Source organism: Mizuhopecten yessoensis, unplaced genomic scaffold, assembly GCF_002113885.1.
Source record: "Mizuhopecten yessoensis strain PY_sf001 unplaced genomic scaffold, ASM211388v2 scaffold3023, whole genome shotgun sequence".
Lineage (NCBI taxonomy): Eukaryota > Metazoa > Mollusca > Bivalvia > Pectinida > Pectinidae > Mizuhopecten > Mizuhopecten yessoensis.
Window position 1 is genome coordinate 891,139 of NW_018404837.1, and position 26,075 is coordinate 917,213.

General features: G+C 36.9%; 1 protein-coding gene across 2 annotated transcripts in view; it reads left to right on the top strand.

The window, feature by feature from the left end:
• The first annotated feature begins 2,601 nt into the window (after positions 1 to 2,601).
• Positions 2,602 to 26,075, top strand: part of LOC110446872 (carboxypeptidase D-like) — a 39,498-nt gene continuing 16,024 nt past the window's right edge. Inside the window, exons 1-15 of one of the 2 annotated variants that reach the window (XM_021492213.1) lie at positions 2,602 to 3,487; positions 3,711 to 3,853; positions 9,161 to 9,330; positions 10,739 to 10,825; positions 11,871 to 11,897; positions 16,061 to 16,392; positions 17,056 to 17,247; positions 18,390 to 18,676; positions 20,816 to 20,915; positions 21,748 to 21,890; positions 22,371 to 22,540; positions 22,829 to 23,366; positions 23,720 to 23,808; positions 24,807 to 25,023; positions 25,516 to 25,624. In XM_021492213.1, the coding sequence (XP_021347888.1) occupies positions 2,614 to 3,487; positions 3,711 to 3,853; positions 9,161 to 9,330; positions 10,739 to 10,825; positions 11,871 to 11,897; positions 16,061 to 16,392; positions 17,056 to 17,247; positions 18,390 to 18,676; positions 20,816 to 20,915; positions 21,748 to 21,890; positions 22,371 to 22,540; positions 22,829 to 23,366; positions 23,720 to 23,808; positions 24,807 to 25,023; positions 25,516 to 25,624 (3,478 nt within the window). In that variant the 5' untranslated portion in view covers positions 2,602 to 2,613. The remainder of the gene's footprint in view (positions 3,488 to 3,710; positions 3,854 to 9,160; positions 9,331 to 10,738; positions 10,826 to 11,870; positions 11,898 to 16,060; positions 16,393 to 17,055; positions 17,248 to 18,389; positions 18,677 to 20,815; positions 20,916 to 21,747; positions 21,891 to 22,370; positions 22,541 to 22,828; positions 23,367 to 23,719; positions 23,809 to 24,806; positions 25,024 to 25,515; positions 25,625 to 26,075) is intronic. The other variant, XM_021492214.1, reaches the window with a different exon arrangement.

Genomic DNA, 26,075 nt, shown 5'->3' on the forward strand with positions numbered 1-26,075 from the left:
CATGGTCATTGTCTATATATGGGTCTACTGTTAAGTTCCAAATCCAGATCAATGAAATGTTTAAAGCTTCAGCCAATCAGAGGCCATATATGGGCTACCTTAAATCCTGAAAATAAACAGTCTGTATTTAAATATAAAGACTTAACCCCTGTGTACATTGTAATACTGCCACACAGTAATAAGAAAGTTGGCACTCAATAATAGAACTCCAGTTATAACCATTATTGTCTCAAACAATCAAAGGCCATCTTAAATACAGAATTATAAAAGTCAGCTTTTAAATACAGAGTCCATATATATTATCAACCCAACATAGTATCACAAAAGTAACCCCATAGAACTCAGGTTACTATTGCTGTCTCAGCCAATTAGGGGTTATGGCAGCCATCTTCAGTCCGAGAAATTAAAAGTTGGCCATTTGGTGTTAGTTATATCCCCATACACCACAAACAAAGACAGCCCCATACGTTAGGTCTACACTATCAGTGACCTGTCTAAATACATCGGTAATCTAAGAACCTTATACTGTGCATAATTAAAATGCTCCATAATGATGTGTTATTTTTCTTCTTTTTATTTTCATTCAGGAAACAACAAAGATCTGATATGTATCTGTTCAAATTAACAAACACACATTATTTATATAATCAAGTATTGAAATTGACAATTGGTCTGGGGTGGATGTTGCAGTATCTGTCCCACTTCAAACAAAACAAATTACATCTCCAGCACACACGCAAGGCATACAGGCATAGGGAGATGATACGGCAGCTTCTGCAAATTCCTCAATATTGATCAATGTATATGCTTGTTGTATTGACTGTATAAATTGTATATCTATGCATTGTAAAGCGCTTTAAAATAGCTAATTCTAGCTAAATAGGGCACTATATCAAATGTTGTATATATTATTGACATACAATTATCTCCCTTTGACTGTCAGCTGAATGTATACAATTAATATTGTAGCCAAACTGGACTGGTCATGGGTTGATCGTTTGCGACCAGGTAGTTTATAATTAATTGGTATAGCGTCCCGGGTGAGCCCGTTTGAAATCCAGTCAGGCTGTGCATTTTGCATTCTCCTATTATGTAATCATTGTTATTACAAATATACAGACATAACTTAATTAACCTATAGCCAAACAGCCTCTGTAATGATACTCTTACTGACCATTCAATTTTAATAATTGAGTTAGAAACTGGTCAAAAGAAAGGTTTAGCATGGACATCATATATACTCGCTTGTTGTGAAGTACTGTACAGTACCTATATATACAATGCATCTAAAATATCACCAAAACTCTTTACCATCACAGTACACCTGAGCTAGGGTGAATAATTATATAAAGACTTATAAAAAACGGAGGGGGAGTGTTGTGGAACTGAAACGGGTTGATCGCTGCATGGCAACCAGGTAAGCTCATTTGGTTAAAGCATCCATCTACAGTTTGAATTTCCACTATGTAGGTTTGAATCAGGTCTGTTCGGGTCAGCTGGATCAAGTAGGACAATCTCAGAAGACTCAGTTCTCCTGCACTGGAAAAAGAAGAGGTCTGGACTTACATATTATTGCTTTCCTTCTATATAACATTGGCTAGACTGGTATTCGAATCCAGGACCTTCCAAACTCTAGATGGACACTCTTGTACCAAATTAGCTGCAATAACGTAGCTTCTGACAGCAAGACAATTTTTATATATTGTATCATAAGGCTAGGTACTAATACTTATAGTACTAGTACCAACCCAGTCCTGCTTCATTCCTCCCGTCTTCACACCCAAAACATCATTATTTACAACCCAGGTTCAGGTTTCCCCTCGCCAAGCATACAACAATGCTTGAAACAAAGGTTGGTACCAATCTTGTAACAGTGGCTGGGACTAAAGAGAAATACACGACCAGACTTGGATTTAAACCTGGATCCTCCGGACTCTGGAGTCGATGGACACACTTCCTATTGGCCAATTGATGAGCTTATTACCTGGTAGCTTGTAATAGACCAAGTCAACGTGACGCTACAAATGCAACATCACAAAACAATAGTGCAATAGTCCTATTGGGGTTTATTAACTTAATTCAATAAGACAATAATCCATTGATGCTGAGCCACTGTGAGTAAGTGTACTGTGTATATTAGCTGGTGTCATGCATTTACCTATGATATTAGGGACGTAGAGTAGCACATCATTAACCATAGTTCACACGTGAACATCTGTTGTTAGTCGGGCTTCTGTAAGATCTACCTAATCAGCTAATACACCTGTTGCTGATGTGGAACGTGTTTGCAAACAGGTGTCATGACCTTTGACCTCACATTTCTGGCGAATCAAAATTACAGATTTTGTCAACAAGGATCGTATATATTTTTCAAAATGTAGAAATTTATCTTACGGAAAAAGACTTTACTAAAATGTTTTTATGTTTATATCAGTATTTGCATGCTATTAACTGGATTTTTATACTTTTTTTTAGAAAAACAAACTTCATACCATTATTAACATAATTTTGTCGATAAAATTTAATTCTTCAAAAAATACTCCATTTCTCTTCTGTTGGTAACAATTACGATTTTATACTAACCGCTACTTTCCGGAACTTCCACACGAAAACATGGCGAAAGCCTGGAAGACAGACAGCTGTAAAAGGCTAAGTTGTGTTTTATTTACTATAATTTTGATGTTTGTGAGTGTATCGAGTGCCATACCTAATAACAGTCCGATAAAGGAAATTAAACATACCTACAAATACATCAACCATGATGAATTATTGCTTTCATTGGGAAAACAAGTCGAACAGTATTCACACATAGCTCGCCTTCATTATATAGGTAAAAGCGTAGTTAATCGAGATATAGTAGCATTACAGATAACAAAAAACGTTAAAAACAGCGATAATGGTGCGGAACCGGGCAAACCCATGTTCAAATATGTCGGGAATATGCATGGAAATGAAGTTATTGGTAGACAGATACTTATAAATCTAATTGAGCATCTTTTGGGAAATTACGGAAAAGATGAACGAGTAACAAAGTTGATCAACGAAACAAATATTTACATTATGCCAACGATGAACCCCGATGGTTTCCACGAAGCCAGGGAAGGACTGTGTACGGGGACCCTAGGAAGAGAAAATAATAACAGGGTTGATCTCAATCGAGACTTTCCAGACCAATTTCCGATCACCAAGCTAAAGACGCATCCGGAACAAAACGAAACGAGAGCATTGATGAATTGGATTAATGCTAATAAATTTGTTTTGTCTGCGAACCTGCATGGAGGGAGCGTCGTTGCTAGCTACCCATACGACGATTCAGCTGTCCACAAAGCAAGTGGACATTACAGTGCTTCACCTGACGATGAAGTATTTAAACAGCTGGCAAAAACCTATGCTAAGAATCATGGAACAATGCACGAAGGAAGTGTATGCAATGGTGATCATTTTGTGGATGGTATTACAAATGGTGCCTATTGGTATGATGTCCCAGGTAAAATAGTACTATATATTAATTAAAATATGTAAACAAACATACTTGTGTATACAAGTACAGTGTGTGTAATGCTTAGAAACTAAAGTAAAGTGATTTTCCTCCAATATGTTTTTTTTTTAACCTAAAATTTAAGTTTTATTGGTATGACAAGTTAGTGTTACCTGATAAAAAAAAATCATTGTATATATATTTTGTACAGTATAACCATTTACTATTTCAGGTGGGATGCAGGATTATAACTACCTTTACAGTAATTGTTTTGAAATTACCATTGAACTGTCTTGCTGTAAATACCCATATGAAAAAGAATTGGAAAAGGAATGGACCAACAATAAAGAATCTCTCATGGCTTACATGGAGGAGGTACAGTAGTAATCATACATTTAGATATCACTGGTGAGACCATCATCAAAATCCAAGGCTTTAATTCTCTTAAGACATGTATCTTTTTTGTACCCTAGGCCTTGTAATATTTCATGACTAACTTAAAGGCTCTGTATACCCCCATACTTGCACACCCAATTTAGGAGGGAGATTCCCGATTTTGGACCCCAAAAGTGAGCATTCTCAACTAGTGATTTTTTTTTTAAATATTTTTGTTTTCTACCTGAAAGAATAGCTCAAACGATGCCATTTGAAAGTGTTATTTTTTCCCTAGAGTGTACGAAGACACATTAACAGGACAGGAAAAATGCACGGCCAGACAATGCAGGTTCGAACCCAGGACCCTCTGAACTCTAGACAGATGCTCTACCAATTGAGCTACCTGGTCTCCTACGGTTGACCCCCGTCCAGTTCCGCTACATTCATAAACACATTTTATTTATGCTTTTAATTCTGAACATGCGTAAACTCCCCAATGGAAATTTCAAAAAGTTGGCAAGTATGTACCTTGTGGATTGATAAAAATATTTGTGCTTCAGCATAATGGTTCAGTGGACTGGCTTTGAAGTCAGGTGTCACCTCTCTGTAATCTCCAAAGGAAAGGTATCGGCCTAGCAACGGTAATTTTTTATACCCGAAACCAGTCAAATAGCTTACTGTGAGCCTTTGATTTTGTCATGACATTCTCTAAGGATGCTGTAAGATATATCTTGAGAGCGGAAACCTTGTATTATGAAGTGAGGTAAGGCTATAATGTAGCTTCAGGTACAGGTACATTCTTCCTATAATTACTCTTGGTAGAAGAAATCATTGTTAGAGCATTGGAAAAAACGTGGGTGATTGCCACATAATGACTATTTAACCACTTTTGGTAAATGTCTTGACGGGACACGTCACATGTCACTTTTCTGTAATCATTATCATTAAGTTTTTCGTTCACCTGACCATAGATCATGGAGCCCTATCGCCATCCTTCTTCATGTGTTACCTTTTATCTTGTGATTAGTCCCCCATTGGTTCTCAGTGGGGACTATAGGTTTTTACTCCATCTGTCCTTCCTTCTGTCTGTCTTCCATCTAAGAAGTTTTTCAAGACATATCTTCTATACTATTTCACCTGGAGTAACCATATTTGGTGTACAAGGACATCTTGGGATGGCGGAGGGCAGAGTGCAAGAAGGTCATTTCTGTGACCTATGCTTTGACTTTGACCTTAACTTTTGAAAAAGTTTGTCCGGGGCATATCTTCTACACAATCAATATACAGCATGTGTATGCCTGGTCTCCTGCAGGTTAGCATGGGTGTATGTCATCTCTCCAAAGTAACTATGTGCCAATTTAAAAAAAATGAACATGCTTTAGTTTGAGTACTTCAGATTTTACTCAGGTAACCATTTAGGCCCATGGGCCTCTAATTGTGTTTAATTTTGTTTTCCGTAAAGTATATCAAACAAACTACGACCATAATTGCATCTTACATATGCTTATATAAATGTATTGCCCCCTGTACAATGGAGGGGGGGGGGGGGGCTCTGCCAAGTGGATAGACATATTAGTCCTGATAAAAAAAATATATATTCATTAAGAATACTGTATTTACAGTAAACTTTCTGTCAGTTTAAAGAGAAAAAAAGTATATTGAACAACCTGTTGGAATGGCAAAAAAATATATGTGGCTTCTAAAAAAAGAGAGTTTGAATAATCTAAGTCAACATTTACAAAATGTCAAATATTCAAAAGGAAAAGATGACCATGACAACCACTTCCTGCTGGGTATAATGTCTTTAATCCAGTTAATGTTGGATAGTTTCGACACATCAGGTGTGTCGTCATTAGAACAAATTTAAATACAAAAAGGCAGGTATAAAGTTAAAAATGCAGTGCTTTACCATGGTAACAGTAAAAACAAGGTTTGCTTGAATGACATAATGCCATACTGTCAGGGTTCTCCCCATAATTTTTTTAAGCTGATATGTTTCATTTTCAATGAACATTCAAGACGGACATGCTCAATAATACATTATTAAATTTAGGGGAGGGGTTAATATTATGTTTAAATAGGTACTTTTATTTACCAAACTTTTGATGAACTTTAAAGCCAAATAAATAAATAATTATAATTGTTCTTTTTGTATGAATTTCCTGCAATATCATTGTTTTAAATATTCTAAAATAAAATACAATTTATAGAAAGGTGTAATAGTTTTGTACATTGAATAATAGATATAACTCTTTATATTTTGTATCCTGCTTTAGGCTCCAGTGAGCACGCTTGCCGGACACCTGTGGGATTGTCGTCCGGTCCCCCTTCCCACTAGTTACAGGCCCCTGTGGCCATAATATGCCTATCTTGCAACTGACCAGTGGGGTCATTGCTGGACTTGGGCCTTGTGATTTAATCAGTGTCAATTCTTGTGTAAAAAGACCCTATTCAGTACAAATAACAAGGTGAGACCGTTCATAGTGGATAACCGAACTCGGTAGTGAAGCAGACGTAAAACCTATCAATCAATCAATCAATCATTCATAGTCTAAGGTGATACGGGTCAATTAAGCTGATACAGCAGGGAGGATATCAAACTGAAGCTGATACCGTGCCGTATCAGCTAAATGGCCTGGGGAGAACCCTGAATGTACAATCAAATGACGTCATCAGTAACAGCAAGGGCTGGCAAAAAAGCAGGACAAAAGCAGGAATAAACTGAATTCTGCACAAGAGCTACACATTCCATTTATGCCCAAAAAATAAAATTGATTCCTTTCCAAACATTAAGTTCATGAGGAATCTTTATATTTATATATATAACATTCATGTACATGCATAAGACTTTCTATTTGCTGAACAGTAAGATAACTGTACAGTCAAGCTCCTATATCATCTGAGAGGTTCTCATTTACCTTTGTCAATCAGATATAATTTATTATTCACTATTTGTTTATAATGTCAGTGATTTTCCTACCTCTTTTTCACAGGGGCCCCTTGTAACTTTGGGAAAATGTTGCACATACATACAATATGATTTTTGGAAAATATATGATTTTTACATGAGAATTATAGAAAAAATAATGTAGAATTTTTCTAAGAGAAGGAGGCCTAGCTTAGTATAATGGCCACAAATTCACTCTAAAAAATCACTGAGTGTACATCAATTTTCTGCTCTACAGATATAGACCTACATGAACCTCTAAAAAAATCTTAATGATGATTTGTTATTTTATATCAACAGGATAGGAAAGTATGGTCACTATATATGTAGTTGCCATACAGAGAGTCTCACATATTATATACCATGTATAGTAGTATACAGCCAGAGGGAAACAAATATGACTAGGGTAGATACAAGATAGCTCAAGCTAGGAAGGGTTTAGGTACAGTGTGCTAGTTACTACTGTACCTGAAAAATATGTTGTCGGTTGTGACAATATATATATATACCTGTTAGGCATTGGATGTGATTCGGTCTAGTGAATCTATCCTAACGTCAAATACTAGCTAGGGTACATGTGTAGGTACTACCTTGTCTACATATACCTGTTAGGCATTGGATGTGATTCGGTCTGGTGAATCTATTGAATTGGAGCTGTGTATCTTTTATCTATTCACGTTTCCTTTCCATGGTTGATATTAGGTGTCACAACCTGCCATTGTCAACAAGATATTTAAGTTTCTAATTACACAATGTTTGTACGAGTACTGTATTATTTAGATGCTTTTAAGAACTCAATCAAACTGCTATTAATTTATTACACATGTATTATGTGATACCAAAATGTACGATTTTGCAAATATGATTTGTTACATAATGTAGAATCCACACTGTGAAGCTTGTGTAACAGGAAAGATAGCTATATATGTAGTAGTGGTCATGTGCTGCCACCAGGGATCAAACCTGTGACACCTGAGCCGGGTGCTCTTCCACTGAGCTACAGGAAAATTCCCTCTAGAACGAAGCTAGAAGGCAAACGTAATCCTATTCATGATTAAAACCTCCACATTACTGCCCCCCTTTATAAATGCTGTTAGTGTGCATCATATTATAAACATGGCAGATTTTTGTTAAGAAGATCTGCATGTTCAACACCTCACAAGCTAGCTCTCCAGGCTGCCTACAGGCAATCATTACATTTCAGTCATTGATCATTGTAGACAATGAGTTGAAGTAGATACTACACATTGTATTTGACTGGTGTGTATCGTTCCATACTCGTGATTATATTCTGGTTAGAGATTGTTCCCGGACATAGATATTAATATAGAGACAGGTAGAGATTAGATATTCTGTCCTCTGATATACATAACAGCTTGCAGTGTGCAAGTAACAGCTGTTTATATGTAATGAACTATACCTAAATACAACTATTTACATGCATATAACAACAATTATGAACATTTATATTGATTTATGCTCCCTGGACATACTTGCTATTAATGAAGTCATTTGATTGTGTGTAAGATTCTGTTTAAATTATTATATTTGATCTGAAACTTCAATTTAATGTTTAAATGTGACACTAACGTTCTTTTGAATAATATTCCCTGTCTCATTCCTTTTATTTTCATTTCTCCAGGAACTCAATTAAACCCTTTTATCTAGTATACGTACATGTACTTCAATACAGATATAATTAACAGTTGTTGACAGGGAAGGGCATTTCTCTAGATCTGTTCCTCACAGTGATGGTGTAACAGTGGGATAGTGATATCTGCTGTCTGCTAGTGTGTTCACTGTACAGTTTTTATTATCAGTAAATCACAAAGTACCAAATATCTATAATGATATAATACAATGATGGTTCATGTACTGTATTATCATGGTTCTGAGTATTAGTATAGTATTTCTGTTTGTTTGGGGTTTGATGTCCTGCCAACAGCTAATTAAGGTCAAATGAAGACATGTATGATGGGGCATTGCCAGTAGCTTGTGTAATGATACAATTTGGGATTTGAACCTGGGGTATCTTGGTGAATGGCAAGCTCAAGTGCACTATCCACTGTACCACCTGACGATCCAAAATCTATAAATATATTACATTGCTATCTATATAATTGATATTTCTCATGACAATACACTTACTAATGTATATATTGCCACATAGAATCCCAGATTGGATGTGAAAAGGTATTTGGCACCTGCTCAACCATGTGGGTTTTCTCCACCTTAAGACCCTCTAGATCTGCACACTTTCATCTGGGTAGCAAGAGTGATGTATATAAGTTGGAAAAAGTTGTTTATTATTGTTGTAAATGAACTTTAATTCTATTTTCTGTCTATTTCTGTATTTCCAGGTACACAAGGGAGTTAAGGGATTCGTTAGGGACTCCGAGACTAACACAGGTATTCCAAATGCTGTGATAATGGTGGCTAGAATAGATCACAACGTCACCACAGCTGGCTATGGAGACTACTGGCGCCTACTGGTCCCCGGCACCTACACTTTATCAGCAGTGGCTGAAGGGTACGCCATGAATTGACACAACAATACATAAGCAAACATAGGATTATACATACATAGTATTTTACTGAGAATCATTTAAATTAAAAGTCCATTCTGTTTTAATTTCAAATACCTGTGGTATGTTCTATGTTTTGTTTGGAAGATACGAAAAAGTGTTTCAGGCAAACAGAAAAATATAATAAATGCTAATGCTAAGTGCTAAACATATATGTTTACATTGTCAACATGCACAATGACAAAATTGGAACTCAAATTTGACCCCTAAAAATTATCAGAAGCTGGTCACATGGAGACATTCTAATAAATGGAAAACATCAGGACCCCCGTCTCCCTCATAGGCTCTCCCTTTTCTCTCTTACCTGATGTCCCCCTAGCTCGCTGTCACTGTGTCTCTTTCCCCCCAAAAGAGTGAAAGAAGTCGGTGACATTAACTTGGATTACTAGTAAGTTTAAAGGGGCTGGTCGGGGAAAAAATTACAAAATAAATGGGTCTAAATCCGTTCTCTGGCCTTCCAAAAGTTATACCACGGCAATATGATGGTCAATTTCTGCTTGCTATGTCCAGTTTTGACCACTGAAATCTCGGGGAAGCCCCGAGTAAATTTAGCGCCGATCTATTTATATATGTCACGTGGTTGTTTCGAAAGTGAGGCAGTGAAGATAACAACAATAGCACGCCGTCATGTGCCATGTCGGACTCTACTAGCGGACAAGACAGCAATACGATACGTAAATAATTGTTTTCAAAGGTCATGTATGATGCAAGTGTAGTATTCCTACCTATATGTTGTTGTTATATATAACGGTATTGATATTTCGTGCCTGTCATGACTTTTGCATGCATCTTTTTCTTTTGCCACGATGTTTACATTCGGCCTTGTTGATGACGCGCGTGTGGTAAAATTACATCACTGATCTGGGTCAATTGAGAGTTTTAGACTGTCAGGTGACGATTTAGGATTTCTTTAATATAATTATATTTTTTACTCTAAGGGAGTGAATTTCAGCAAAATTAGTATCTGTATATTTCATAAGAAGGTATTTTAAACATGTGTATGCCATTTTAGCAAATATGACATTTTTTCCCCGACCAGCCCCTTTAAGTTAAAAGAATAAGAAAGATTTATTTTTTTTACACTAAGTATGATGTTATCATAAAAATATCTAGTTGCTATAATATCTCTTAGCTGATGAAACAATAATCATAGCAAAGGTTTTAGGATGGAGGGGAAAAGGGTTTTTTCTTAATTTTCCAATAGAACAAAATGTTTCTGGAATGCAAAATTATTACTAGAATTAAGACTGTGAAAAATGCTTGTATATCTGCAGGTTGTTGTGTGAGATATTGCAGTATCCAGTCACTGCTGTCATGGAAGTGTTTATTATAGCATTTCGTTTCTGTTAACAGGTACGAGGCATCATCAATGTCTGTAGTGGTTATAGATGGAGCAGCCACACCTGTCAACTTTAAACTGAACAAGCGGAGTGTTGCAGGGTATGTATTAGTGATGAACCTTTTCAACTTTACATTTGAGTCTAAATAATCTGGTTCCTGCTTGCATTTATATAGAGTATATAGATTTCAACCAGTGACAAAGTGAAAAGTTCCACTCTGCGATCAGTTTAATAGTTACAATGCATATATTAACACACCCGAAAATTGTTCTTATTTACAGTACACAGAATACATATATAGCTGAGAGGTGAGATTTAATGCACATGTAGCCGAGGCATACAGGAGAGATTTATTGACCAGTAATATTTAATAACCTAGTCACCAAGTTTTCTCTACAGTAAATCTTCTTTATAATGTCCCTTGTTTCACCTAAAACTTATTTCAAGGTCCCTTCTCTTTTCTCATTCCTCAGAAATATATTGGCAAATTGGTGGTAGTATAGTGAGGAATTATGGACTGGTGGGGGACTGGATTGCCTTGCAATACTTTACTTTGTTTACTCTTAAAAAAGTTATACTTACCTTCTCAGATTTCTCAAATTTCATTTATAATAGATTCTTCCTGTTCCCTAGCTATTCATAATACACTATCCTTGTCCATATGTCAACTTCAACCAGCCTCACTCTGCAAGGACAATATTAAACCCGAGCAACACCAAGGTTTTGATCAAGTGAATACATGATATATGTTTACTGTACAGATAAAAAGAGAAAGGAGCCGTTTGAATAAAAAGATCTTACAATGCTAGGTGCCAAGATCCCTGTGGATTCTCTTAACCGTTTTACCTTTGTATACCATAATGGACTCATCCAGATCGATGCATGGCAGAGACTACTAAAGTTACTTAGGGTTGAAAGGGTTAACTAACACTAATGTCATACTCTGTTACCTATTGCCTTAACCCTTTCACCCCTATGTAACTTTAGTAGACTCTACCATGCATTGCTCTGGATGAGTCTATTATGGTCTACAGTGGTGAAAGGGTTAAGCTTGTGTTGAAATATGGAACCTGTCCTAATGTTTCAAATTGTTTGCCATTTAGCAAACTAATGATTTCAATTTCCTATTAATATTTCTGTTTCAGATCTTTACGTTCCATTGAGACACTGAGGTAGATCCCTGTTATATTCATCATAGAACCCCTCCCAACACATTGTACATGCATTATCACATAGCCTCTACCTTATTAGCATAATATAATCTGATTGTTAGTTTTCACACATACCATATTTTACCGCAAATAAGCCCCCTCTCGCAAATAAGCCCCTCCCCACTTTGGTAAATGTCCTGGGAACAGGGTGGGTGCCTGCAATCAAGCACCCTCCCTAATTTTGTCTCCATCTCAAAAAAAAATGTATGTCAATTTTTGTCTCTGACATAAGCAAATTAGCTACATGTAATAACTTCCCTGTTATCAATTTCAACGAATCTGTATGAGGACTTTTTAAAGTTAGTTATCCCAATTCCTTAAATAGAGCATGTTGGTGGTGGTGTCACTGGCATATTGTTTATATTCTTTATCCTGTTTACAAGTGTTTATTTATTATTAGCTCACCTGGTCTGAAGGACCAAGGTGAGCTTATGCTGTACCTTAGTGTTGGTCGTCCGTACGTCGACAATATCTTCAAACGACTTCTTCTTCCTAACCGCTGATTGGAATTTGACTGAAAGCATACCTAGGTGGTGGGGATTCAAAATTGTTACAAATGGTGGGGCTGAGGGATGGGGCCAAAAGGGGGCAATTTGGCTATATTGCTATAAACGACTTCTTCTGTAGAACTATGCGATAGCTATTTATCATATTTGACTGGAAGCATCACTAGGTGGTGGGTATTTAAAATTGTACAAATGGTGGGGCTGACTCCCCAGGGGGCTAAGGGGCGGGGCCAAAAGGGGGCAATTTGGCTGTATTGCTCATAATGAACTATTCCAGCCTTTGAATTGGAAGAGTTCAAATTTATCTTCAGGGGTGATTGAGTTAAGTGACTTCTTCTTGGAAATAGTTGAGATCCCCACCCTATAACCATATATACAATTGCTGAGTATAAAGAGAAGAATGCACATACGCTTCCAGGTTGGCTCTGGGGTCTGGCTCCACCCTTGGAGACTTAACCCCTGGCTCATAACTTCGAAACAGTTGAGATCCCCACCCCAAAACTATGTATACAATTGTTGGGCATGAAGAGACAAATGCTGTCATGATATTAGAATTGACCCCGGGATCTGCCCCACCCTTGCTTTAACTTAACCCCTGGGTCATAACTTCGAAACAGTTGAGATCCCCACCCCAAAACTATATATACAATTGTTGGGCATAAAGAGACAAATGCTGTCATGATATTAGAATTGACCCCAGGAACTGCCCCACCCTTGGAGACTTAACCCCTGGGTCATAACTATGAAACGGTTAAGATCCCCTCCCCAAAAATATATATACAATTGTTTGGCATAAAAAGACAAATGCTGTCATGATATTAGAATTGACCCCGGGATCTGCCCCACCCTTGCAAATTTAACCCCTGGGTCATAACTTTGAAACGGTGAGATTCCCACCCCAAAACTATATATACAATTGTTGGGCATAAAGAAAGAGACGAATGCAGTCATGATATTAGAATTGACCCTGGGGTCTGGCCACAACCCTAGGGACCTAGTTTCTTAGTCACAGCTTGGAAACAGTTGAGATCCCCACCCCATAACCATACATAAACTTGCTGGGCCTGAACAATCTAATACAGATATGCTTCAAGGTTTGGCCTTAGGGTCTTGCCCATTCCCTTGGATCTTATTTGGAGAATATTTTGCCAAGATTGCTTAGATATCCAGGTGAGCAATACAGGCCCTCTGGGCCTCTTGTATTGATTTCTTATTCACTTTGAAGTGGGAACTGGTAGGACTTTTTGGAAATGCTTGTACCTTAGTAAATCCCGTATCCTTTCCATCTCTGACTGTCCAGATTTTTCTAGACAGAAGCTTTTTTCACCAATCCTTGGTAATTGGAAACTGATATCAAATAAATCATGTAGTACCGGGAATGGAATTGGCATGCATTTTCTCTGAGGCTGGTTTTTCTGTACTGTTAGGTATATGAATGTTTCTTATATTGACTAATCCTCTTTATTTTTTTTACCTATTCAAAATTAATCAATGATTGCACTTGCCTTGCTTTTTGACATGAAATATCAATAGTTGAGTCATAGTTATTGTTCTGTATTATTTCAATTTAATTTAGATTCAGACAATTCAGAAAACATGCTTGTCAAATGCTTGTTTTTAGGAATCAAACCTGCTTCAATCCTTGCTTTTCCTCGTTCACTTTAGATTTTAAAAAAAACACCTGAAGATTCACAAATGTTTAACATCTTGTAATTAATCTACATTTACAGATTAGTTTTCATCAATATCATTTGATCAAATAAATCTTGATTTCCATTACCTCATTATGGCCTAATTGTGTCTGTTACTGATCATTTACCTCTAAGATATCATTTAATTATTCTGAGGTAGTTAAATCTAATTTCTTGCATAGTAAGAAGTAGACTATCAGTTAAATCATTAATAATGATCAATATATATTATCATTTTCTCGTAAAATATGTTTGTTTTTACTAATAAACTAAAAAGTCCCTCTTTTTCCAAGCTTTCGGGCTTAGCCCTTCGTCAGGGATTAAATGTCACCGGACCTCTGTCACATCTATCTTGACAAAAAGGATGAGTAACTTAACCGTGTTAGTTTTTAGCTCACTTGCCCAAAGGGCAAGTGAGCTTATGTCATGGTGCGGCGTCCATCGTCCGTCCGTCAGTCCTCGTCCGTCAACTTTTCCTTTAAACAACTTCTTCTGAAGAACTGACAGGCCTAGAGTCATGATATTTGACTGAAAGCTTTGGTAGGAACCCGACAAAGTTTGAGAACGAAAATGACCATGACCTACTTTCAAGGTCACAGGGGTCAAATATGTCAAAAACTTCAAACGACTTCTTCTGAAGAACAAAATGGTATAGAATCTTCATATTCAGCTGATGGCTTCCTGGGATAGAGCCCAACAAAGTTTGAGAACGAAAATGAACTTGACCTACTTTCAAGGTCACAGCGGTCAAATATGTCAAACGCTAAAACTGACTTCTGAAGAACTAAAAGTTATAGAATCTTCCTATTTGGCTGGTGGCTTCCTTGGATAAAGCCCAACAAAGTTTGAGAACGAAAATGACCTTAACTTTCTTTCAAGGTCACAGGGGTCAAATGTGTCAAACACTTAAAACGACTTCTTCTGAAGAACTGAAAGGTATAGACTCTTTATATTTGGCTGGTGGCTTCCTGGGATAAAGCCCGACAAAGATTGAAAATGAAAATGACCTTGACCTACAATCAAGGTTACAGTAGTCAGATATTTTAATGATTAAAACGACTTTTTCTTAAAAACTGGAAGGTATAGAACCTAGATATTTGGCTGGTAGCTTCCTGGGAAAGAGCCCAATAAAGTTTGAGAATGAAAATGACCTTGACCTACTTTTAAGGTCACATGAGTCAGATATGTCAAACACTTCAAATGACTTCTTTTGAAGAACTGGAAGGCATAGAACCTTAATATTTGGCTGGTTATTACCTGGGAGAGAGCCCAACAAAGTTTGCGAATGAAAATGACCTTGACTTACTTTCAAGGTCGCAGCATTCAAATATGTCAAACGGTTCAAACAGCTACATCTGAAGAATTAAAAGGCATGAAATTATAATATTTGGCTGGTGACATCCTGGGATAGAGCTCACCGAATTTTGCAAATGAAAATGACCTCAACCTACTTTAGAGGTCAACAACATTTTAAAGGATTTGTTCTCAAGAACTAAAAGGTATGGATTCATAAGATTTGGCTGGTAGCTTTTTGGAATAGAGCTAACCAATTTGAGAAGGAAAATGACATTGAACTACTTATAAGGTCACAGGGAAAACTATGTCAAGCAACTTCTGAAGAAGAATCAAAAAGCATAGAATCTTAAAATAATATTTGGCTGGTAGTTTCAACAGATTGAGCTGACAAGGTGTGCGAGGGAAATATTTTTAGTGCAATATAATATTTAATAAGAATATTTTGCTATGACTGCTTAGATATTCAGGTGAGCGATACAGGCCCTCTGGGCCTCTTGTTGTTTTTAATTGCTTGTCATCTGGTGAGGACTAGATATATGATGTACAAAGATTTACACCTATAGTGTACTGATATTTTTAACGTCTCCTTTGGATCATTATAAATGTGTTTTACTGTATATTTCATTCACAGTGCATCACCATCTCAATCTCCGAAGTCCGCCCCTTTGACCTCGACTAAAGTACCGACCCCAAAACCAACATCCCCTGAACCTGAGGCAGATACCATAGACATATTGGTAAATCACATCAACAAAATTCGTGATGCCTCGCATCGGGAGAAACTCAGGTTCATAGAGCCAGCAGAATTCAAGCATCACGACTACACTGATCTGCAGGCCTTCCTGGAGGACTTGAATCGTCAGTACCCTCACATCACACGTCTATACAGTATAGGCCTGTCTGTTGAAGGAAGACAACTCTGGACCATGGAGATCTCTGACAATCCAGGGATACACGAGCCAGGTGAGTTCTTTTAAATTTAAATGGTTGTATGTTGTATTTAATGAAAAACTTGTTAATTTTAAGCAAACAATACATCTGCAAAGTTTGCTTAAGATTTTCACTAATTCTTATAAGTTAATATATTTATGAAGACGTTATTTAAACAAAAGCAATTAATAAGCAACATGCAAATTAATGGAACTGGGAAGAATTGATGGATTGAGAAAAAGATTGTGAGTAATCAGTGCCTAGCTATAGACATCTAAAATGTTGTGTTTTAGGGAGCAAATTTTGTGAATATTTCTTTTGAAAATTCACAGTCTTTTATTTCTAGACTACATCAGCTACAGCACAGGTTTTCTACAAGAATTACATCTTTTTCAGGGACATTTACTTGGACATGTAAACCATTGAAATTGAATACTGTTAAATACCATTACTATTCATGTCATGAATATTCATAACCCTTTCACCTCTATGTAACTTTAGCAAGCTCTACCATGTATTGATATGGATGAGTCCATTATGGTCTACAGTGGTGAAAGGGTTAATTCTAGCAGTGTGAACAATTTTGAATGCATAGATATTTTTTTGTTTATGTAAACCGCAATGCAGATTTGATTTTGTATTTAAATTCATTTATGACTTACTTCATAACGATTTACTTTTACCTGTGTACTACAGGTGAGCCAGAGTTTAAGTACATCGGAAACATGCATGGTAACGAGGTCGTAGGTCGTGAGTTGCTGCTGTCCCTGATACAGCTGCTGTGTGAAAATTACAATCACAATCACTTCATCTCTCTCCTTGTGAACTTCACACGAATACACATCATGCCTTCCATGAACCCAGATGGATACGAGATCTCGACAGAAGGTACAATTTTTTTTATATGATTACATTTTTCAGTTTGTCCATTTGTTCATAACTGATCCTGTATGGTCTATTGAACAGTCAGTCAATTGTACTGCTGTGACAAAGGAACAAAAGCAAAATTAATTATGGTTGCAAGCATTCACATGTATCTCCAGCGTAATGCAGCTTCTTTGGCATATATTGCCTGACCAATCAGACACTCTGAAACATATCATTCTGCAGAATTTAAATAAGCTTCTTATTGGAATATCATTTGTGAGTTAGAATCTAACGTACACAAGAAATGTTTTGCAGTTGTGTAACATTGCTTTTTCTGCCCTCAATAACTACATAACAGTTAACATTAGCAAACAACATGATAAACTTTAAAATCAAATGTGATTAGCGAAATTAACTTTGTACAAATATGGATTTTACCAGTGTAAGGTGAAAGATTCCCGGTATACTTCTCATTTCAAAAAGGTAAAACATGACTATTTATGTCACTTCTTCGATCCTATTGACTGTAACATTACAATATCGTTAGCTAGGATGTAGTATAAAGATAGTTATTAGGAATATGCTCAACAAGTTATTTGAAAGTGAAAGTAGAATTTACATACTGATAATTATGACGGCAAAAAGAAATCTCCTTGAATTTTTCCAACACGCTAATATAAATAACAATGAACAAATTATTTCAATTATTACTTTATCAGTTTGTATTTATATTTTTCCATGTTTCTACATCAATCTGTGTCTGACTTATATAGGGCATCTCACTTCGGTTCAGACAACATAAAAACGATCGGAAACAGCTTGATCGGATATTATGATATATTGGTTATTATGATATTTTTCTCTGGCAAATATTATAAAAAGCGGGTTCCACTGAACATTTGAGATCCAACAGATGTGTGAACAAGCTTGAAGTCATCATCCCATCAGCTAGATAAGCCATAAAACATGCTTGTTCCTCTGGTGATCTATGAGTATGTCGTGTCGTCCAATATGTGAGCGTTAAGATAGCTTCAGAACAGACTTGATTGCCTTGTAAAGTATTACATATGAGAACACGTAATAGATATATTTTTCATACAGCCTTGAAGACTTTTTTTGCTACGTGTCTTTACCGGTAAATGTTGTATTTTTCTCTTCCCCAGGAGATCGTGTTGGGACGCGAGGACGTGAAAACCACAACAACATCGACCTCAACAGGAACTTCCCTGACAGATTTGATATCATCAACTCAATCAATCGGCATCAGCAAGTGGAGACTACTGCTGTGATGGAATGGGTTCAGAAACACCCTTTTGTCCTGTCAGCAAATCTCCACGGTGGCACCCTAGTGGCCAACTACCCCTACGATGACAATGCTGCCGGTATTGCCACCTACACCAAATGTCCTGATGATAGCATCTTTAAACAAGTGTCGGAAGCCTACTCCTTGGTTTGTGGTTTCTATTGCCAGATATCTTGCCTAAATTGTGTCTTTAAATAATGCAATTGAGATGCCAGGTGTCCATCATGTGGTTACCTTCAGTACACCAAATGAAGTTGGGGGAGTATTGTTTATATGTCCATACATTCATAGATACAACCTTGTCTCGGGGAGTATAGTTCATATGTCCACACATCCATAGATACTCCCCGAGACAGGGTTGTATTTATGAATGGATGGACATATGGACAACCCTCCCTGAGACAAGGGTGTATCTATGAATGTATAGACATATAAACAATACACCTGAGACAAGGTTGTCTCTATGGATGTATGGACATATAAACAGTACTCCTGAGACAAGGCTGTATCTATGAATGTATTGACATATAAACAATACTCCCCCAACTTTATTTGGTGTACTGAAGGCAACCACATGATGGACACCTGGCATCTCAATCTATGGATGTATGGACATATGACCAATACTCCCCGAGATAAGGTTGTCTCTATGGATGTATGGACATATGTCCATACATTCATAGATACAACCTTGTCTCAGGGAGTGTTGTCCATATGTCCATACATTCATAGATACAACCTTGTCTCGGGGAGTGTTGTCCATATGTCCATACATCCATAGATACTACAACCTTGTCTCGGGGAGTATTGTTCATATGTCCATACATCCATAGATACAACCTTGTCTCGGGGAGGATTGTCCATATGGCCATACATTCATAGATACTACAACCTTGTCTCGGGGAGAATTGTTCATATGTCCATACATTCATAGATACAACCTTGTCTAGGGGAGTGTTGTCCATATGTCCATACATCCATAGATACAAACTTGTCTCGGGGAGTATTGTCCATATGTCCATACACCCATAGATACAACCTTGTCTCGGGGAGTATTGTCCATATGTCCAGACATTCATAGATACTACAACCTTGTCTCGGGGAGTATTGTTCATATGTCCATACATTCATAGATACAACCTTGTCTCGGGGAGTATTGTTCATATGTCCATACATCCATAGATACAACCTTGTCTCGGGGAGTATTGTTCATATGTCCATACATTCATAGATTCTACAACCTTGTCTCGGGGAGTGTTGTCCATATGTCCATACGTCCATAGATACAACCTTGTCTCGGGGAGTATTGTTCATATGTCCATACATTCATAGATTCTACAACCTTGTCTCGGGGAGTATTGTTCATATGTCCATACATCCATAGATACAACCTTGTCTCGGGGAGGATTGTCCATATGGCCATACATTCATAGATACTACAACCTTGTCTCGGGGAGAATTGTTCATATGTCCATACATTCATAGATACAACCTTGTCTAGGGGAGTGTTGTCCATATGTCCATACATCCATAGATACTACAACCTTGTCTCGGGGAGTATTGTCCATATGGCCATACATTCATAGATACTACAACCTTGTCTCGGGGAGTGTTGTCCATATGTCCATACGTCCATAGATACAACCTTGTCTCGGGGAGTATTGTTCATATGTCCATACATCCATTAGATACAATGAGCTTCAATTCAATATCTATGAAACCTGTCTTGGCTCATAACTATCATACATATATGTGGGTGTACATGAAGAGGAAAAAATGTTTTTTACTAAAAACTGCAAAAGTGCAAACTTTAATTACCAGAAAATGTAGTAAAAATGAACTGGATAAACACTAGGAAAACACTGATTTATTTTATAACTTCAAAGCTAGTTTATGAACTGAGGTGTCGTTACAATCAAAAAACTTTTTATTTTGACAATTATCTTGTATTGAGTATATGGTGTAGAAGGTATGAAAATCCAGTACCAGCAATCTATCATTAAACATCATTAAATGACTATACACATACTGTTTTCTTAATTTTTCTCAAGAAGTACAAACAAACCTATTGATAACTCGGAGGTGTTTAAGTTAGCCTTGGGCTTATACCTTTAGCGTTGATACCTCTGTTTTACCTTGCTATGCATGTAACTTTTATGCTGACCAAACTATACAACCATATTGTACGTAACCTTGCCATTGGTCAATTTTGCCGTGATGTATATGTAACCTTTGTTCTGATTGTTCCATTCTACCATGCTTGACATTTAACTTTCGTTCTGTTAGGCTCATTCGACGATGCACAATGGTCACCCGTGTACAAGCCTGAGTGACGAGTACTTTACGGATGGGATTACGAACGGAGCTGCCTGGTATAGCGTAGCAGGTTTGTGCCATCTTTAGTTCTGTTACAATATTCTAGCACCATTGTTTACCACTTTGGGTTTGTGTAGGAACACAACAGCATATAGATTCCTTGATAGACTAGCTCAGTCAAATCATAGGTCATTTAAAAAAAAATATCATTTGTTCATACTAAGGTTTATTAACCCTTATACAATAGTGTCACTTCTCCAAATACAGACAGTTAAAGATGGACAGAGAGTTAAAAAATGAATCATATGATCATGACGTTATACCTATTGGACCATTTTATGCCCTGCTACATTAGTGGAGTGGTAATTATATGTTTACCTTTTCCTTCTGTCCTTACCTCCATCCATACATCATCTTTATGAGACTTTGCTTTTAGCTTCATATCTTTGATATGGTGAAATCTGCTTATTATCACTTCTCATTTGTCAGATGGAAACAGGATATTGAAGCAAATGTTGACATAAAAAGATAACCCGTTTCTGTACTAGAGCGTCAAATATCACTCAACTTCCATTCATCTTGATTACTTCACCAATGTATCAGATATAAGTTTGTGACCTATATTCTCCTCTTCACTGACCTTGATTTAACCTTGGATGTGTGTTAAATACTGGTTTGCTAATTGTATAGACTTAGTGAAGGATTAATAAACCTTTTATATATTTTATGTAGTTCTGTAACCCTAAAGAAATCATTATTCATTTACTGTAAAGTGCCATAAAGTATTTTTGTAAATTGAATAAAGGGCTATTTAGGTTGTATGTTAAATTACAAAATGAAATGAAAGAAGGTTGACATGGTCTGTTGTACAATGAGTAATGGTAGTCATGTGTGTATGACAGGAGGGATGCAGGACTGGAACTATGCGTTCACTAACTGTTTGGAGATTACACTTGAGCTTGGCTGTATCAAGTATCCTATGGCCGTCAACCTGCCCCAGTACTGGGATGCCAACAAATACGCTCTACTTGTCTTCATGGGACAGGTAAGACCAGGTTTACCTGTGTTGCTGTTAGCTACTCTATACAATATAACTATAGAATGTGCCATATTAATTTGATGTTCATATGAAAAAAAATGAGTTCACACCGTGGTGAAGTTAAACTCTAGTTAAAGGTTGTAACTCTAAAGGTCGTAGATAGTTTGTTTATAAGTTGTAATTCCAAAATAATGTGATATGATTAAAATAAGTATTTCATAAATTTATAATGGAGTAAATTAAGTGCTTAGTTACACTTCATAGAATTTGTGTAGTTAGCATTCATTTTGACCATGAATACATTTTATCATCATGATGCATTCATCTGCATTACAGAGACTGATCATGACGGGGGCAAAAGTTTAAAATATGCAAGCAATTTTCAAGTATATAGGAGAGTCTTCACTGCTTACCTGAGGCTCAGAGTATTCTGCATGTCACTATTAAAGATTTGCATAAATTCAAAGACAAAGATTTATGTTTTAGGTACACAAGGGAGTACGAGGATTTGTGAAGGACAAAGAGACCGGCCTTGGTCTAGCTGATGCCGAAATCATAGTCACGGGGATCAACCACACCATCACCACGGCAACAGAGGGAGACTACTGGAGACTGTTGTCACCTGGGGATTATGTAATAACAGCCAGACACCACATGTATGTGTGATAAATTACAAAGTGTTTGATACTGTCTTGTTAGAGTATTTTATTATCAGCCTAATGATATGTGTGTTAGACAAAGGGTAAGCTGCTATTAATCACCATACATTTTAGGCTTCTGCAGACAGTTATTGCTTTTTTACATGTTTATGTATTGATCCTGATATAAACTGAATTATGGCAGATTGGCTGAATTTAAATTCAACCCCCCCCCTCCCCCAGGGCCTGTAACCTTCCCATCGCTTTCGATGCACCTTTGACCTTGACTTTTCTGGTACATTCCAGGTATGCTAACCAATCGGTACAAGTACATGTGACCTTTGATGCGGCTGTAGAGGTCAACTTCACACTGAGTAAGAGCCCACTTGAGAACTTTTCACTGAACAAAGATTACGGCATCCAGGAAAATATGGCTACCGAATACCGCACATTATCTCAGATGTCAGCAGAACTGGCGAGCCTTGCTCAGAATTACTCGAAGGTCATGCAAGTGGAAACCCTTGTTACTTTGGTCAGTGGAAAATCTGTGCCCATGGTTCATTTGTCATCAGTTTTGGACGTCCATGAAAACAAAAAGCCACACGTGCTCCTGATCGGTGGTCTCCATGGCAATGAACCTGTGGGTGCAGAAATACTGATGAGATTTATCCGCCATCTTCTACGCGGTTTCGATAAGAAGGATGATCATGTGATGGAGATTTTCAATGATTTTCATCTACATCTAATCCCGTATCTGAACGTCGAAGGTTTTGATGCCAAACAAGCGACTGACTGTACTTCTGATATGAGTATGCAGATGTCGACCAATCAGCTGTCACTTGATGTAAGACAATCATTTTGCCCAAATTCTGACAAATGTTATCATCTTTTCTATAGTATTACAAAACTTAGTCCCAGTATTTCTTTCTTGTCTTTTTTTTTATTTTGCAGATCTAGGTTATAAGCTATTTCCTTAAGGATATAGAAATTGGGATGTTCTCAACCTTACATAATAACTAAACTATTTGAACTTAATATCTGATGGTATCAACTGTGGCATCTCTGAAATTAGTGTTAACTGAGGGAGACGTTGCCATGTGGTTAGGTAAAACAGGTGCTGGTGTAATAAACTGAGGGTGTACTGTAAATGATATCAACATTTGTGTACTGATTACTGATATCATTGTACCCTTCTAGAGCCCCACGATGAAAGCACTTCGGCAGCAGATGAACATCCATAAGTTCAGCCTCACTCTCAGTCTGGACAGTGGTGGCCTCTTTCTGGTGTAAGTATTGTCATCCAAGTAAATAGAGTGAAGCTGAAAGTATCCTATAATTAGATTGTTCACAATATTAATTAAATATTGATCTCAAAATTAATTAAGTATGTATTGATCTCAATATTAATTAAGTTTTAAGTCTTCACAAAATTTCCACTATAAACTGCAAATTTTGAAAATTGTACAGATAAAATTAGCTTTATTGCACATAATCATATTTTGTGGAAACAAATATTATTTTTGTTATACATTAATTATAATTCTAATAAATAAGTCTTAATTTGGATTAAAAACTTGAAAATATAAAAGACATGGATAATCTAGGTTTTCTTGTGGTCATTTATCTTGAAATCGTACAAAGATTTGCAATGAAGAATGAAAGAATATAATGATTTATGACCGAGCAAAAAAACTGAAGTTAGGTTGAGATTAAGAGCTTCTGAAGTTTATGTACTTATTAATTTATGCGTTCATTGGGATAAGGGGGTGTAACAGCAGTTGATAACTACTCCTACAGTTTGATCCAGCAAAGTTGTAAATTAATATAAATGGTAATTAGCAAATGTAAGGGCTAGTACATGTATGTCAGTTTCTGCTAGAAAAGCCAATGTTATTTGAAGGGAGCAATTAGAATGACAATTTCAATGACAAATTTGAAACTCTTAAGGAACTTATGAATTAAAGATTGATTTAAAATGCCTGTACAATTGTGATTTCAAATACCAAGATTGATAGAGTTTTGATGCAAAGCAGGATGCTTAAACCCTAACTTCTTCAATGAGGAAGGGGAAATGTTATATGATTTAATCCATGCTAGCATAAAGCAGGTGAGTGTGTTGACTCACTGGAAAGTCTTATGGTATTGATATTTTGAAAACGGCTGCTACCACCCCAGACATCACCTGAAATAGTTGCTTGGGGATAGGGATGGTGTTGGTACAATAAGTTGCCGTTAAACCTATAAAACATTGTGTTTATCTAATCCTTATATCTCTGCTCCACAGAATACCTTGGGAGAGGAAGAGAGATCGGATGTCAGCAACTGATGATGAGGCTATTTTTATGTCGCTGGCCCACGCCTTCGCCGACGGCTTCCCCTCTATCTATTCACCTGACAGCTGTCAATCATCCGTGTCCCACGGAATATTCCACGGTGGTGATCTCATCAGGAACATGTCTGGTATACTAGACAGAGCCTATGAAGATTACCACAATTTTATGGTTGGTTTTCATTTTAAGGGTTTCTCCATCACATTAGAATATATGCTGCCATGATAATGATATTCAAGCATTATGTTAACTTGTTAAAACCAACCCCTGTTATTTTGTACAAAAAAGGGTTATTTTGTACTAACTTTGTAGGTGAAGATAATCTAATATATAACGAATATAAGTCAGTTTTATTAAACTTTGTCAGCTTGATATTGGTATGTTTAGAAAAAGTGCCTGCAAAAGTAAAATTATTACTGTCAGAGTATTTTTTACTTGTGGGGATCATCTTGAATCCAGAATAGGAATGTTTTGTTTTTGGTTGAAATATTTCAGAAAATATCCCAGGATCTGATTTTTCCAAAGCATTAATCTAGCGTAGCTTGTTGTACTCCAACTTCCTGTATTTCTCAGAAAAACACATAGGTTGGATAGGTTCAAACCCCAGTCAATAAGTATCACTATATACATGGTAGATATACCTGTCTCTGTACGTCTTTATAGATCTCTGCCCACGTCAGCTGCTGCCGGTATCCTGCAGCAAAGGACCTGCCAAACATCTGGATGCACTCCCTAACACCCCTCCTCAATGTCGTTAAGAAGAGCAAGCAAGGTAATTTCTAAACACTATATACAGATTCATCTGTTTGGAGTTGAAACACAGTGGATTTCAAACTTTTGAAATGACATACTGAATCTCACATATTATCACTTCAAAATAAAAACTGTCGCTAATTTTTAGCTCACCTGGCACGAAGTGCCAAGTGAGCTTATGCCGTGCCGCGGCGTCCGTCGTCCGTCAACTTTTCCTTTGAACAACTTCTTCTGAAGAACGGACAGGCCTACAGTCATGATATTTGGCTGAAAGCTTCGTTGGTAGGAGCCCTACAAAGTTTGAGAACGAAAATGACCTTGACCTGTTTTCAAGGTCACAGGGGTCAAATATGTCAAAAACTTCAAATGACTTCTTCTAAAGAACTAAATGGTAAAGAATCTTCATATTTGGCTGATGGCTTCCTGGGATAGAGCCCAACAAAGTTTGAGAATGAAAATGACCTTGACCT